The following is a 13,755-nucleotide window of genomic DNA, read 5'->3' as shown; positions in this document are numbered from 1 at the left end:
TTCCCCCCCTTCTGACATCCAGGTGGTGACACGCATCTCTATGTGCCTGGCAGATATCTCAGCTTGGATGTCGGTCCAGCATCTCAAGCTCAACCTCGACAAGACGGAGCTGCTCTTCCTCCCGGGGAAGGCCTGTCCGCTCAAAGACCTCTCCATCACGGTTTTCACCTCTACAGTGTTGCCCTCCCAGACTGCAAAGAACCTTGGCTTGATGCTGGACCACACCCTATCGTTCAGGGCAACTTCAAAGCAGTAACTTGCTCCTGCAGGTTCATGCTCTACAACATCCGTAGAATACGACCCTACCTCACACAGGAAGCGGTGCAGGTCCTAAACCATGCACTTGACATCTCCCTTCTGGACAACTGCAACTCGCTGATGGCTAGGCTCCCTGCTTGTGCCATCAAACCCTTGCAACTTATCCAGAATGCTGCAGCCCGCCTGGTTTTCAACCTTCCCAAGTTCTCCATGGCACCCCGCTCCTCCACACACTCCACTGGCTTCCAGTCGAAGCTCGCATCCACTACAAGACCATGGGGCTTGCCTACAGAGCAGCAAGATGAACTGCCCCTCCCTATCTTCAGGCTATACTCAAACCCTACACCCCAACCCGAGCTCTCCATTCTGCCACCTCTTGGCCCTCCCACCCCAGCTCCCACTCAGCCCAGTCCACCTCTCCTCTGTCCTGACACCCCAATAGTGGAACCAGCTTCCCCCTGAAGCTAGTATAGCAGAGTCCCAGCCCATCTTCCGAAAGCACCTTAAACCCTACCTCTTTAAAGAGTATCTTAAATAATCCCTCCTTAGCTCAACCGCTCTCCCCCCTTTCTAGCTCCGACTGCTGATAACTTCTTTATTGAGGAAAAGTATACTTAATATGTCTGTGATATGTGGTTGTCCCACTTAGCGATCTTAAGATGAATGCACTAACTGTAAGTCGTTCTGGGTAAAATAATCTGCTAAATGACTAAAATGTAAAATGGATGTGTCCCTTATTCCGTTAACTCTCAAATATATACCTGATCTGACAAGATTGCAACTTCACCCTTGCCTATTTTACCAGTCTAACCGTGAAAATATCTGACTAAAACCAAGATTTAGAAAGAAGTGTGTATTTTGGAAGCGTTAGGTCCAGCGCCTTTGAGTTTTATAGTTGGAACCCATTTTCGGGTATTTTCTTGGTCTTTGTTGAGAGGATTATTGGGGGATGTAGGGCTTTGCCGCTTGTGAGCTGACTGCTTTGGGCTCTATAGCACATAATAGGAAATCAGGGATGGTGATGGTTGAGGGGGGATCACTATGGTTGTGTCTCAAATGGCACCGTATTGGCCTATTCCCTATGTAGTGCACTACTTTTGACCAGAGCCCTATATTGCGACTTAGGGTGCCATTTGGTACGCAAACACTCAGGTCTATTAATGGAGGCAGGCCTGCTACCCTGAATCCTACTCCAGGGACTTGTGTAAGCCTCTCATCTCTATCATAAGGCTTTTATTCAGGGACCTGTTGGGTCCCTCTTTCCAACAGCTTTTGTATCTCTTTCTGAGCCCAGTTAGAAAATGTGATAATGGATTCAGTTAGCCTGTTGTGTGTGTATAATTATTATACTGTGTAGGTGTGTGTGTGTTATGTAATTGGTAAGTGCATGGATATGGAAGGTGTGTTTTGGCATTACGGGTGTGTTTGTGAAGTATTGAGGTGCGTGTGTGTGTCAGTCAGAGAGCGGGAGCCCCCAGTCTGCTCTGCCTGTCAACTTTGGTTCCCCCCTGTGTTTCCCTAGGAAAGGACGAGGTGCGCGGGCAGCTGGACAGCGCCCTGCAGGACGTGAATGTGCGCTATGCTGTGCTGGAGGAGACTGAGAAGAGGGCCGTGTGCCGGGCGCTCATCGAAGAGAGGGGCCGTTACTGCGCCTTTGTCAGCATGCTCAAACCTGTGCTGGTGAGTAGGTTATATTACTATCATCTGATCTAGAATCAGTCGGTGTTCATGACGAATATGTGTTCATGAGTTAGTTATAGTCTCATCTGATCCAGAATCTGTCAGTATTCACGTCAAACCTGTGCTGGGGTTATCGTCTCATCCAGAATCAGTCTGATCTAGAATCAGTTTCCATGCCAAATATGTATTTTTGGGGTGGTTGTTATTATAATTAAAATCCAGAATCAGTCTTTATGATTCAAGCCAAAACTGTGTGGGTGAGGGCTTTATACTCTCATCTGACCCAGAATCAGTCAGTACTACCTAGGCCTAGACTGGCCCAAGGATCTAGTAGGAATGCTCAGCTGCTAAAGTTGATCTATTTTTATATAAAAAGTCTCTGGCTTCTGTTTTAGTGATGGGAACAGGTTGGAGGCCCCATAACCCCATAATGTAACACCATGCAAGCTCATCGGTGTTTACACTGTTGACATGAGAGAGAGTCTCTTGGGTGAATCTGGCAGTGATTGATGGTGATAGGACAGTCAGTGCCCCAAGGCCTCAGTTCCCCATAGGGCTCTCGTCAAAAGTAGTGCACTATGTAGGGAATAGGGTTCCATTTGGGACGCAGACAGTGTTACTTAAAGTTTTGTCACATGCACAAGTACATTGAAATGCTTAACTTGCAAGCCCTTCCCAACAATGCAGTATTCAATATCAAAATAGAAAAATATGAGAAATAAAAAAAGGGGGGGGTGTAAGCTGTCTTAGTGGGTAGAGACCTGTGGATGAGTCAATGTGGATAGACTGTGGGAGAGCAGTAGTTGTTAGCCATTTAACAGTCTTATGGCCAGGAGATAGAAGCTGTTTAGGGGTATGTTGGTCTGAGCCTTGATACACCGGTACCACCTGCCGGAAGGAAGCATAGAGAACAGTCCATGTCTCGGGTGGCTGGAGTCTGGCAATTTTTGGGGCCTTTCTCCGACACCGCCTGCCATGTACGTCCTGGGAGCTTACCCCCAGTGATGTGCTGGGCCGTCCGCACCAGCCTCTGTAGGGCCTTCCGGTCCAGGGCAGTGTAGTTGCCAGACGGTGATACAACCAGTCAGGATGCTCTCGATGGTGCAGCTGTAAAAGTTCTGAGGGGCCATGCCAAATCGTTTCAACCTCCTGAGGGAGAAGGGGTGCTAAAATTGAAAGAAATTACACCAATATCTCTCAATTCTACGGATCACGTCATCTCATTATACGCCGACGATATCTTACTTTATCTAGCCAATGTATCTCAATCTCTCCCAAATGCTTTGAAGATCAAATTCAGCTCCATTTCACGTTTTAAAATAAGTCTGCCTCTTAAGAACCCGACAGAGGGACCCCATCTCTTCTTATGGAATCCCAATCGTTTCCCATTTTAAATATTTAGGAATAGATATATATATATTTCTTTTAGATAAAATAATTGCCTAAAAACTAAAACATAACGCTCAAATCAATTCAATCAGACCTCAGTAGATGGATTAACATCCCAGTCGCTCTAACTGGCAGAATTTCTATTGTGAAAATGAATATATTGCCTTGGTTGAATTGTGAGCTCAATGCTTCCTATGTTTGCCCCTTCCGGCTATTGGGATGAAATCCATAGTGCATTTTCAGAATGTACAGTACCAGTCAAATTCTGGACACCTTATTGTTCCAGGGTTTTTCTTTATTTTTTACAATTTTCTACATTGTAGAATAATAGTGAAGACATCAAAATTATGAAATAACACATGGAATTATGTAGTAACCAAAAAAGTGTTAAACAAATCAAAATATTTTTTAGATTCTTCAAAGTAGCCACGCTTTGCCTTGATGACAGCTTTGCACACTCTTGGCATTCTCTCAACCAGCTTCATGAGGTAGTCACCTGGAGTGCATTTACATTAACAGGTCTGCCTTGTTAAAAGTTAATTTGTAAAATGTCTTACCTTCTTAATGTGTTTGAGCCAATCAGTTGTGTTGTGACAAGGTAGGAGTGGTATACAGAAGATAGCCCTATTTGGTAAAATACCAAGTCCAAATTATGGCAAGAACAGCTCAAATAAGCAAAGAGGAACAACAGTCCATCATTACTTTAAGACATGAAGGTCAGTCATTCCGGAAAATGTCAATAACTTTTCTTCAAGTGCAGTCGCAAAAACCATCAAGCGCTATGATGAAACTGGCTCTCATGAGGATCGCCACAGGAAAGCAAGACCCAGAGTTACATGTGCTGCAGAGGTTAAGTTCGTTAGAGTTAACTGCACCTCAGAAATTGCAGCCCAAATAAATACTTCACAGAGTTCAAGTAACAGACACATCAACATCAACTGTTTAGAGGAGACTGCGTGAATCAGGCCTTCATGGTCATATTTCTGCAAAGAAACCACTACTAAAGGACACAAATCAGAAAAAGAGACTTGCTTGGGCCAAGAACACGAGCAATGGACATTCGACCGGTGGAAATCTGTCCTTTGGTCTGATGAGTCCAAATTTGAGATTTTTGGTTCCAACCGCCGAGTCTTTGAGACGCAGAGTAGGTGAACGGATGATCTCTGTGTGTGTGGTTCCCACCATGAAGCATGGAGGAGGAGGTGTGGGGGTGCTTTGCTGGTGACACTGTCAGTGATTTATTTAGAATTCATGGCACACTTAACCAGCATGGCTACCACAGCATTCTGCAGCGATACGCCATCCCACCTGGTTTGTGCTTAGTGGGACTATCATTTGTTTTTCAACAGGACAATGACCCAAAACACACCTCCAGGCTGTGTAAGGGCTATTTGACCAAGGAGAGTGATGGAGTGCTGCATCAGATGACCTGGCCTCCACAATCACCCGACCTCAACCCAATTGAGATGGTTTGGGATGAGTCGGACCGCAGAGTGAAAGAAAAGCAGCCAACAAGTGCTCAGCATATGTGGGAACTTCTTCAAGACTGTTGGAAAAGCATTCCTCATGAAGCTGGTTGAGAGAGTGCAAAGGGTGGCTACTTTGAAGAATCTGAAATCTAAAATATATTTTGATTTGTTTAACACTTTTTTGGGTACTACATGATTCCATATGGATTATTTCATAGTTTGATGTCTTCACTATTATTCAACAATGTAGAAAATAGTTTTAAAAAAGCTGATCTAAGTTGAAGTTAAAGAAAAAAGACTTACCTGGTAATATAAATGCTTATTTCAGATCTTGCTATGTCCTCAAACCATTACATCGCAAAGGGTATGGATACCACATTTGGACCATTGGGACGCCCAGACTCCAATATTTAACAATAATGCCTTGCGATCTGGAGGAAGGCCTTTCACATCGCCCCAATGGTCCAAATGTGGTATCCATACCCTTTGCGATGTAATGGTTTGAGGACATGGAAAGATCTGAAAGAAGCATTTATATTACCAGGTAAGTCTTTTTTCTTTAACCTCAACTTAGATCAGCTATGCTGGCCTATGGAGTTCCATGGAAAACCCAGCTGTAGAACCATCCAATGATGGAATTTGTAAACATATTATCTGGTCTCCCGAAAGGACGAGGGAAGATGAGGGAGGAGAAATATGATGGCCATGCATCATTTTTGCAAATAAGACCTTGCTTTTTCATTGTAAGCTCATTTACTTGTGTTGCTGCCAGTCAAATAGGGTTGCACTTCTCTTGTCATCTGATCAAAATTAAGCTGTTTTCTGCTGAATGTCTTGCACTAATGTATGTTCTGTGAAGGAAAACTATAGTTGCACCTCCCTGATCACTCACTCTATTGAAGCAAAAAAAACACTCACTTTCAATATAAAACGTGACCCTTGTCAATACACAGCTGGACTCACGCTTTCTCTCATTGTCCTATTTACAAACAAACGTGACTGGTTTAACTGTTCTGGGGAACTACGGTAAGCTTCGGAATGTAAAATAATGTGATCTGCTTAATCTCCTAACGTATTGCACAAGTTGACTGCTGGTGTTTACAAAAAAAATTGCTAGAAATATACACATTTATTGAAAAACTTCAAAGAAATTGTTTCGACGGTATTGAAAGACCATCCCGTGGCTATTTCCAAATACCCTGGTATACCGCCCAAGCTTTGTTACTAGGGGCTATTTGTAACTGTTAGTTGTTTCTGGGATCTGTGGTTAGGGGCAACGCTGTGGTTTTTGGTGATTGGTTGTGTGTCTGTGATCTGATCTGTGGTTGTGTGTTTGTGTGTGTGTGTGTGTGCAGGATCATGAGATCTGCATGCTGGGGGAAGTGACCCACCTGCAGACCATCCTGGAAGACCTGAGCAACCTGACGGCTGAGCCCAGCAAACTGCCCCCCGCCAGCGAACAGGTAAGCTGGATGATTCACTCACACACACACACACACACACACACACACACACTTGTTCGCGCCACACACACAGAGACATCAATATACCTTCCCAAATGCACTTAACCACATACTCGCACGCGCGCGCACACACACGCACACACACACGCACACACACAGTGTTAGATATTCCCACAGTTCCATGTACTCATTCTCACACATTAAAAGCTTTTTTCTCCCAACTTCTCAACAGGTGATCCTGGATCTGAAGGGATCCGACTACAGCTACAGTTACCAGACGCCCCCTGCCTCCCCCAGCAACACACTGTCCCGCAAGAGCAGCATCAGCAGGTAGGTAAACCCACACACATAAACACACACGTCACACACACACGTACTCACACACGTGTACACACTACACTAAGTACTCAGGTAGGCATATTGGCAAATACGCACACTGCTTCACACCAAATTCTCTGCATTTGACACTGCATGGGGGGCCATCTTCACATTTAGAGAGCTTACCAAAGTGAAAGAGGCAGAGTGGGAGGAGGGGAAGAAGGGTGGGGGGGAGAGAAGGGGGGGGGTGCAGGAAATGAAACTGGATCAAATGGATAGTAGTAGTAGTAGCAGCTAAGTGAAGTTCAGTGTGCCTGTGCTATCACAGTGGCCAAGTCCCACTGACTGGAGCCAGCTAAGGAAGTGTGCTCCCGTAATAGGGGTCAGTTAGACGCTTGATCCCAAAATGGCACTCTCTCCCTTACATAGTGCACTGCTTTTGGCCAGAGCCAAGTCTATATAGGGTGCCATTTGGGACGCAGCCTTGGAGGGGGAGCGAAGGGAGGGGTGATGAAGAGAGCAGACGACTGAGTCAAGTTCAGAGCGGACAAGTGAAGTGGAGCCAAGGGAAGTGAAGAATAGCGGGGCGTGGTGGCTGCAGACAGTCTGTCACCCACGTGTCCTGTCTGCTTACCATGGAATGGCCTGGGATGACACACACACTTGGCTTCGTCTCACTCAGGATGTCTACTGGTCCACTCGTGCAGCAAGCCTGCACAGTGTGCAGACACGCACACGTTTCTGTTTGCATCTCACTGTGTATGAGAGGGGAATGTGTGTGTGTGTCTGCACGCTGTGTGTTTGTGTATCCCATGGGGTGTGTGTGTGTGTGTGTGGGGGGGGGGGGCGTCCATGCCACAGCCAGAACACACATCCCCCAGGGGGTGATTGGGGTAGGAGGGATGACTTCCTCCATCATACAGACAGGTAGAATGGTGAGCAGGCAAGTGGGAGAATAACTAGGCTTAGATCTCCAGTCTTCATAGGGTGCGCTCCAAATAAAACCCCAAAGTGCACCTCATCTGAACTCTTGTCCAAAGCACAGCTGTCTTAAGTACAATATATGTATTGCAATTGATGTATGACATTCGTTACGCTATTTGGTCAGCTAAAAGTTACAACAAGACCTTTATAATGTACAGTAAATATCCAACTGCAGTATAAAAAATAGCCACAGCAACAGTAGAGGTTTAGTGGATTTCAAGTCAACATGGCTTTGCAGTCCTCTCTTTGGAACTCATACAAGCACGCACGCACCCAGCCCTCAGTGGTCCAGCCTGTATGGGATAGTCATTTAGAGTGGTAGTTTCCACTACAGTCTGTTCTGGACACCGCTCTCCACTAGCAGAGCTCAGTTTCCACTTAAGCAGTCAAAAGTATCTCAAAACTACTACTATGCTCAACCTGCAGTGTGTTGAAGTAGCAGACCATTTACACATTCAACCCAGGCATTCTAATTTTAGCTATTGGCATGGCCAGTACACCAAGGTTCATGATTGGATTCACACAATTTGATTTAGAGTGTGTCCCAAATGGCACCCATTTACCTAAATAGTGCACTACTTTTGACCAGAGCCCCATGGGCCCTGGTCAAAAGTAGTGCACTATATAGTGAATAGGGTGCCATTTGGGATGCAGCCTAACTGCAAAACTACACTGACACCATGACGAGAGAGGTACTGCATACCTCCGTCAACATGGGATTCAGGGTGCTGTCTTGGGAGCATGACAAGATGCATGGCTACAAACAAAGAAGAGGTTTTATTAATGGGGCTTGCTAAGCAAGCCACTTTAAATCTTCTACATACTTCTGACTTATACACTGAACTAAAATATAAACGCAACATGTAAATTGTTGGTCCCACGTTTCAAGAGCTGAAATAAAAGATCCCAGAAATGTACATCCCTGTTAGTGAGCATTTCTCCTTTGCCAAGATAATCAATCCACCTGACAGGTGTGGCATATCAAGAAGCTGATTAAACAGCATGATCATTACACTGGTGCACCTTGTGCTGGGGACAATAAAAGGCCACTCTAAAATGTGCAGTTTTGTCACACAACACAATGCCACAGATGTCTCAAGTTTTGAGGGAGAGTGCAATTGGCATGCTGACTGCAGGAATGTCCACCAGAGCTGTTGCCAGATAAATTAATGTTCATTTCTCTACTGTAAGCTGTCGCCAACGTCATTTTTTGAGGATCTGGCAGTACGTCCAACCGGAAGCTCATCTCGTCGTCCTCACCTGGGTCTTGACCTGACTACAGTTCGACGTTTTAACCGACTTCAGTGTGCAAATGCTCACGGTTTCAACTGTACCGGGCAGATGGCAGCATGTGTGGGAGACCAGAACCCCATGGTGGGGTTATGGTATGGGCAGGCAGGCATAAGCTATGGACAACGAACACAATTGCATTTTATCGATGGCAATTTGAATGGACAGAGATATACTGTGATTCATCCGAGCCATTCATCCGCCGCCATCAACTCATGTTTCAGCATGATGATGCACAGCCACATGTCGCAAGAATCTGTACACGATTCTTGGAAGCTGAAAATGTCCCAGTTCTTCCATGGCCTGCATACTCACTGGGCATGTCACCCATTGAGCATGTTTGGGATGCTCTGGATCGACGAAGGAGATGTCGCGCTGCGTCGCACTGCGTGAGGCAAATGGTGGTCACACCAGTTGCTGACTGGTATTCTGGTCCACATCCCTACTTTTTTTTTTTAAGGTAGCTGTGACCACCAGATGCATGTCTCTATTCCCAGTTGTGAATACAGGGTCTAATGAATTTATTTCAAATGACTGATTTCCTTAAATGAACTGTAACTCAGTAAAATCTTTGAAATTGTTGCATGTTACGTTTATTTTTATTATTTTTATTCAGTGTAGTTATTATTAATGGGGCTTGTGAAGCAAGTGTCCCCACTTTAAATCTTAGACATACTTCTAACTTATTTTACATTGTAGTCATTTAGCAGACGCTCTTATCCAGAGCAATTTACAGTTAGTGAGTGCATACATTTTTCATACTGGCCACCCGTGGGAATCGAAGCCACAATCCTGGCATTGCAAGCGCCATGCTCTACCAACTGAGCTACAGGAGACCCCTTATGTTATTAATGGGACTTGCGAAGCAAACATCCCATTCTGGAACAATACTCCCTCCTACACCGTTTGATAGAAACGTTATTCAAACTTTAAAACGTACAGATCAGTCTGGAATAGTGTGCTTGTGTACAACTTTTTAATATATTTTATACTTAAACTATTACACTTTCATGGCATTTCCTCAAGATTCTAAAAGGCCCCATTGTGACATCACTTCTAACATTCCATTCACTGTGAATGCAACAATGCAAACTTTGACCACTTTGCCAACAATTTAGACAAAAAGTTATAGCATATGAAATCTTCCTCTACTTCTCTCCTATTCAAATCGTTTAACGATACAACTCTCCCCCCCAACTTCCAATCTGCCGTTTAGACCACTCCCCCAACAAGTCAGACAAAGAGCGTATTAATTATTTTTCTGCTTTTCAAATCTGGAAGTTTAGGAATAGCTTCTACCAATCAATAGTTTGAGCTGTTTTAGTAACCCATCAACTGCTTCTATTATACAGTGCATTTGGAAAGTATTCAGACCCCTTGACTTTTAATTCTTACCTCATCAATCTACACACAATACCCCATAATGACAAGCAAAAACTGGTTTTTAGAAATGTTTGCAAATGTTTTACAAATAAAAAACCTTCCCCGATCTGGCCAACAAAGCTGTCTCTGTTCACTTGCTTCATATTTTACTCGATCTCTTCTCATCACATGCAACAACTGTAGTTTATACTGACCACAACTACTGACCACACAATTACTGAACCACACAACTGACCACGACCACAACTACTGACCACCACTACTGCCCAAAATTACTGACCATAACCACACTACTGACCAGAATTACTGACCACAACTACTGACCATAACCACACAACTACTGACCAAAATTACTGATCACAACTACAAAACTACTGACCAAAATGACTGACCACAACCACAACTTCTGACCACAACTTCTGAACCACACAACTACTTACCAAAACTACTGACTGAAACTATTTACTGTAGTTGTGTAGAAATTATGTTGATGAATAAATTACGTTTATCATTCTGACTCCATTATTATGTGAATAAATGCAACAGGCCCTGTGCGTCTCTGGGGTATCTAGCAAAAAAGAGAATAATTGCATCAATGACTCAGTATCACTACAGTGAACATGTCTGACTTGCACCATTATGCACTTATTAAGAAACTAGATATAAATAGCTAATCCTGGCGACCAATGTTCTAGCATTAATTTATTGAGGCAAGCGGATCAGGGATGTCAAGTTGGTACCCGAGCATGTGCTATGTGTATAGTGTATATAACAACTATCAATAGACTACTAAATTATAGGCATATAGTCAAATAATTAATCTCTAAAACGAGGAATGCATTTACTCAATTCAACTAATATAATTTATTAGTCATGAAAGAATTGACACAAACAATTACAGTGTACATGATACATTACTGAAAAACACAGAGTAAATGACTATCACCAACAGGCTAAGATTTAACGTGGTTAAACGTGTCTTCAGTTCAAAATAATCTCTAAGAGAAAACACTGTGTGTCTGATACACAGAAGCAAGTTCTCAAAGTATGCGCAAATTCACTGCCCTTTTTAACCAAATTCAAGCAGGAAACACACCCCAAACCTGAATTAACATTTATTAGCACTTTGCTAGTAAAAATAAAAAGACAAGAAAAAACACACATTCTAATCTAATCAACTCAATTTGAATGTTGTGACTAGACAACAGGAATGTGCCTAATAACCAGTCAACCTAATATAGAATTTCAAAAATACATCAACCAGAAAACATACAATGCAATGCAATAAGACATCAACATGTGCAGCTCTTTATAACAGAAAAAAGGACCACGGTGTCTGTGTGCGGTTTCCAATACATCAGTTATATGCCTACTCAAAAAGTTAGTTTCAGAAGGAATTGTTCATTAAATGTCGGAGGATGGAATCTAGTACAGAATAAATCCATGTTCCCCTGCGGCAAAACACGTCGAATGGATCACCATTATGTTGGATGGTGGAAATCCCCATCGACTGAGGATTCGGAGTCACCATTTACTGTAGTGGACAGTAATATTTGACGTGTATATACAGTATATATTGTATTCTAAATACCTCACATGCGACTCGTAATAAGACTAAGCAATTAGTCTATTAAAATGTTTATCTGACTCATAAAGATAATTAAAATATACAAGCAAGCATTAGGCAATGAGTTGACGTTGACTAGCAAGAACTAGTCTGAGAATTGTCTATATCAAAGGCAGATATTTTATTAACATTGTACAATGAATGGATTCACATACAAGGCATGAAGCTTAAGATGTAAAGTATACTTCTAGGCATGTAGATCCTAAGGTTAACTTAAAAGACACAACATGAATAAAGAGATGCCTACTAGGCCAGAGGCATTTAATTCCATTTATAACATCTGAAGGTGTAACCTTTCAACTCAAAACCAACCACCATTGACCAATAAAACAATACCAAGTTTACAGTAACCTAAACACTCCCAGGCCCAATCACCACATGGTGTCACAGCATCTAAGAGCTTGTGTGGGGGATGAGACCAATGTAAATGAGACAGAATTCCTGAGAGGACCATTAAACCCCCTTGCCTAGAGTAATTCAGAGTTCAAATCAAATCAAATCAAATCAAATTTTATTGGTCACATGCGCCGAATACAACAAGTGCAGACATTACAGTGAAATGCTTACTTACAGCCCTTAACCAACAGTGCGTTTATTTTAAACAAAAAAAGTAAGAATAAAACAACAACAAAAAAAAGTGTTGAGAAAAACAAAGAGCAGAAGTAAAATAAAGTGACAGTAGGGAGGCTATATAAGGGGGTAACGTAGTGAGACTCAATGTGCGGGGCACCGGCTAGTTGAGGTAGTTGAGGTAATATGTACATGTGGGTAGAGTTAAAGTGACTATGCATAAATACTTAACAGAGTAGCAGCAGCGTAAAAAGGATGGGGTGGGGGGCAGTGCAAATAGTCCGGGTAGCTCATGATTAGCTGTTCAGGAGTCTTTGGCTTGTGGGTAGAAGCTGTTGAGAAGTCTTTTGGACCTAGACTTGGCACTCCGGTACCGCTTGCCGTGCGGTAGCAGAGAGAACAGTCTATGACTAGGGTGGCTGGAGTCTTTGACAATTTTGAGGGCCTTCCTCTGACACCGCCTGGTATAGAGGTCTTGGATGGCAGGGAGCTTTGCCCCAGTGATGTACTGGGCCGTACGCACTACCCTCTGTAGTGCCTTGCGGTCAGAGGCCAAGCAGTTGCCATACCAGGCGGTGATGCAACCAGTCAGGATGCTCTCGATGGTGCAGCTGTAGAATTTTTTGAGGATCTGAGGACCCATGCCAAATCTTTTTAGTCTCCTGAGGGGAATAGGCTTTGTCGTGCCCTCTTCACGACTGTCTTGGTGTGCTTGGACCATGATAGTTCGTTGGTGATGTGGACACCAAGGAACTTGAAAGCTCTCAACCTGTTCCACTACAGCCCCCGGTCGATGAGAATGGGGGCGTGCTCAGTCCTCTTTTTTTTCCTGTAGTCCACAATCATCTCCTTTGTCTTGGTCACGTTGAGGGAGAGGTTGTTGTCCTGGCACCACACGGCCAGATCTCTGACCTCCTCCCTATAGGCTGTCTCATCGTTGTCGGTGATCAGGCCTACCACTGTTGTGTCGTCGGCAAACTTAATGATGGTGTTGGAGTCGTGCCTGGCCATGCAGTCATGGGTGAACAGAGAGAGTACAGGAGGGACTGAGCACGCACCCCTGAGGGGCCCCGTGTTGAGGATCAGTGTGGCAGATGTGTTGTTACCTACCCTTACCACCTGGGGGCGGCCCGTCAGGAAGTCCAGGATCCAGTTGCAGAGGGAGGTGTTTAGTCCCAGGATCCTTAGCTTAGTGATGAGCTTAGAGGGCACTATGGTGTTGAATGCTGAGCTGTAGTCAATGAAGCATTCTCACGTAGGTGTTCCTCTTGTCCAGGTGGGAAAGGGCAGTGTGGAGTGCGATAGAGATTGCATCATCTGTGGA

At 43.9% G+C, this 13,755-nt stretch overlaps 1 protein-coding gene across 3 annotated transcripts in view; it reads left to right on the top strand.

Annotated features, from left to right (window-relative positions):
* Nucleotides 1–13,755, top strand: part of LOC121578303 (protein MTSS 2-like) — a 140,670-nt gene that overhangs the window by 104,645 nt on the left and 22,270 nt on the right. For all 3 annotated transcript variants that reach the window (XM_041892587.2, XM_041892588.2, XM_041892591.2), the window contains exons 7-9: nucleotides 1,781–1,938; nucleotides 6,152–6,259; nucleotides 6,492–6,589. In XM_041892587.2, the coding sequence (XP_041748521.2) occupies nucleotides 1,781–1,938; nucleotides 6,152–6,259; nucleotides 6,492–6,589 (364 nt within the window). The remainder of the gene's footprint in view (nucleotides 1–1,780; nucleotides 1,939–6,151; nucleotides 6,260–6,491; nucleotides 6,590–13,755) is intronic.

This window comes from Coregonus clupeaformis, chromosome 12 (assembly GCF_020615455.1).
Source record: "Coregonus clupeaformis isolate EN_2021a chromosome 12, ASM2061545v1, whole genome shotgun sequence".
NCBI classification, from domain to species: domain Eukaryota; kingdom Metazoa; phylum Chordata; class Actinopteri; order Salmoniformes; family Salmonidae; genus Coregonus; species Coregonus clupeaformis.
The sequence above is the reverse complement of the archived record's forward strand: the minus strand, read 5'-3'. Positions and strand labels throughout refer to the sequence as shown.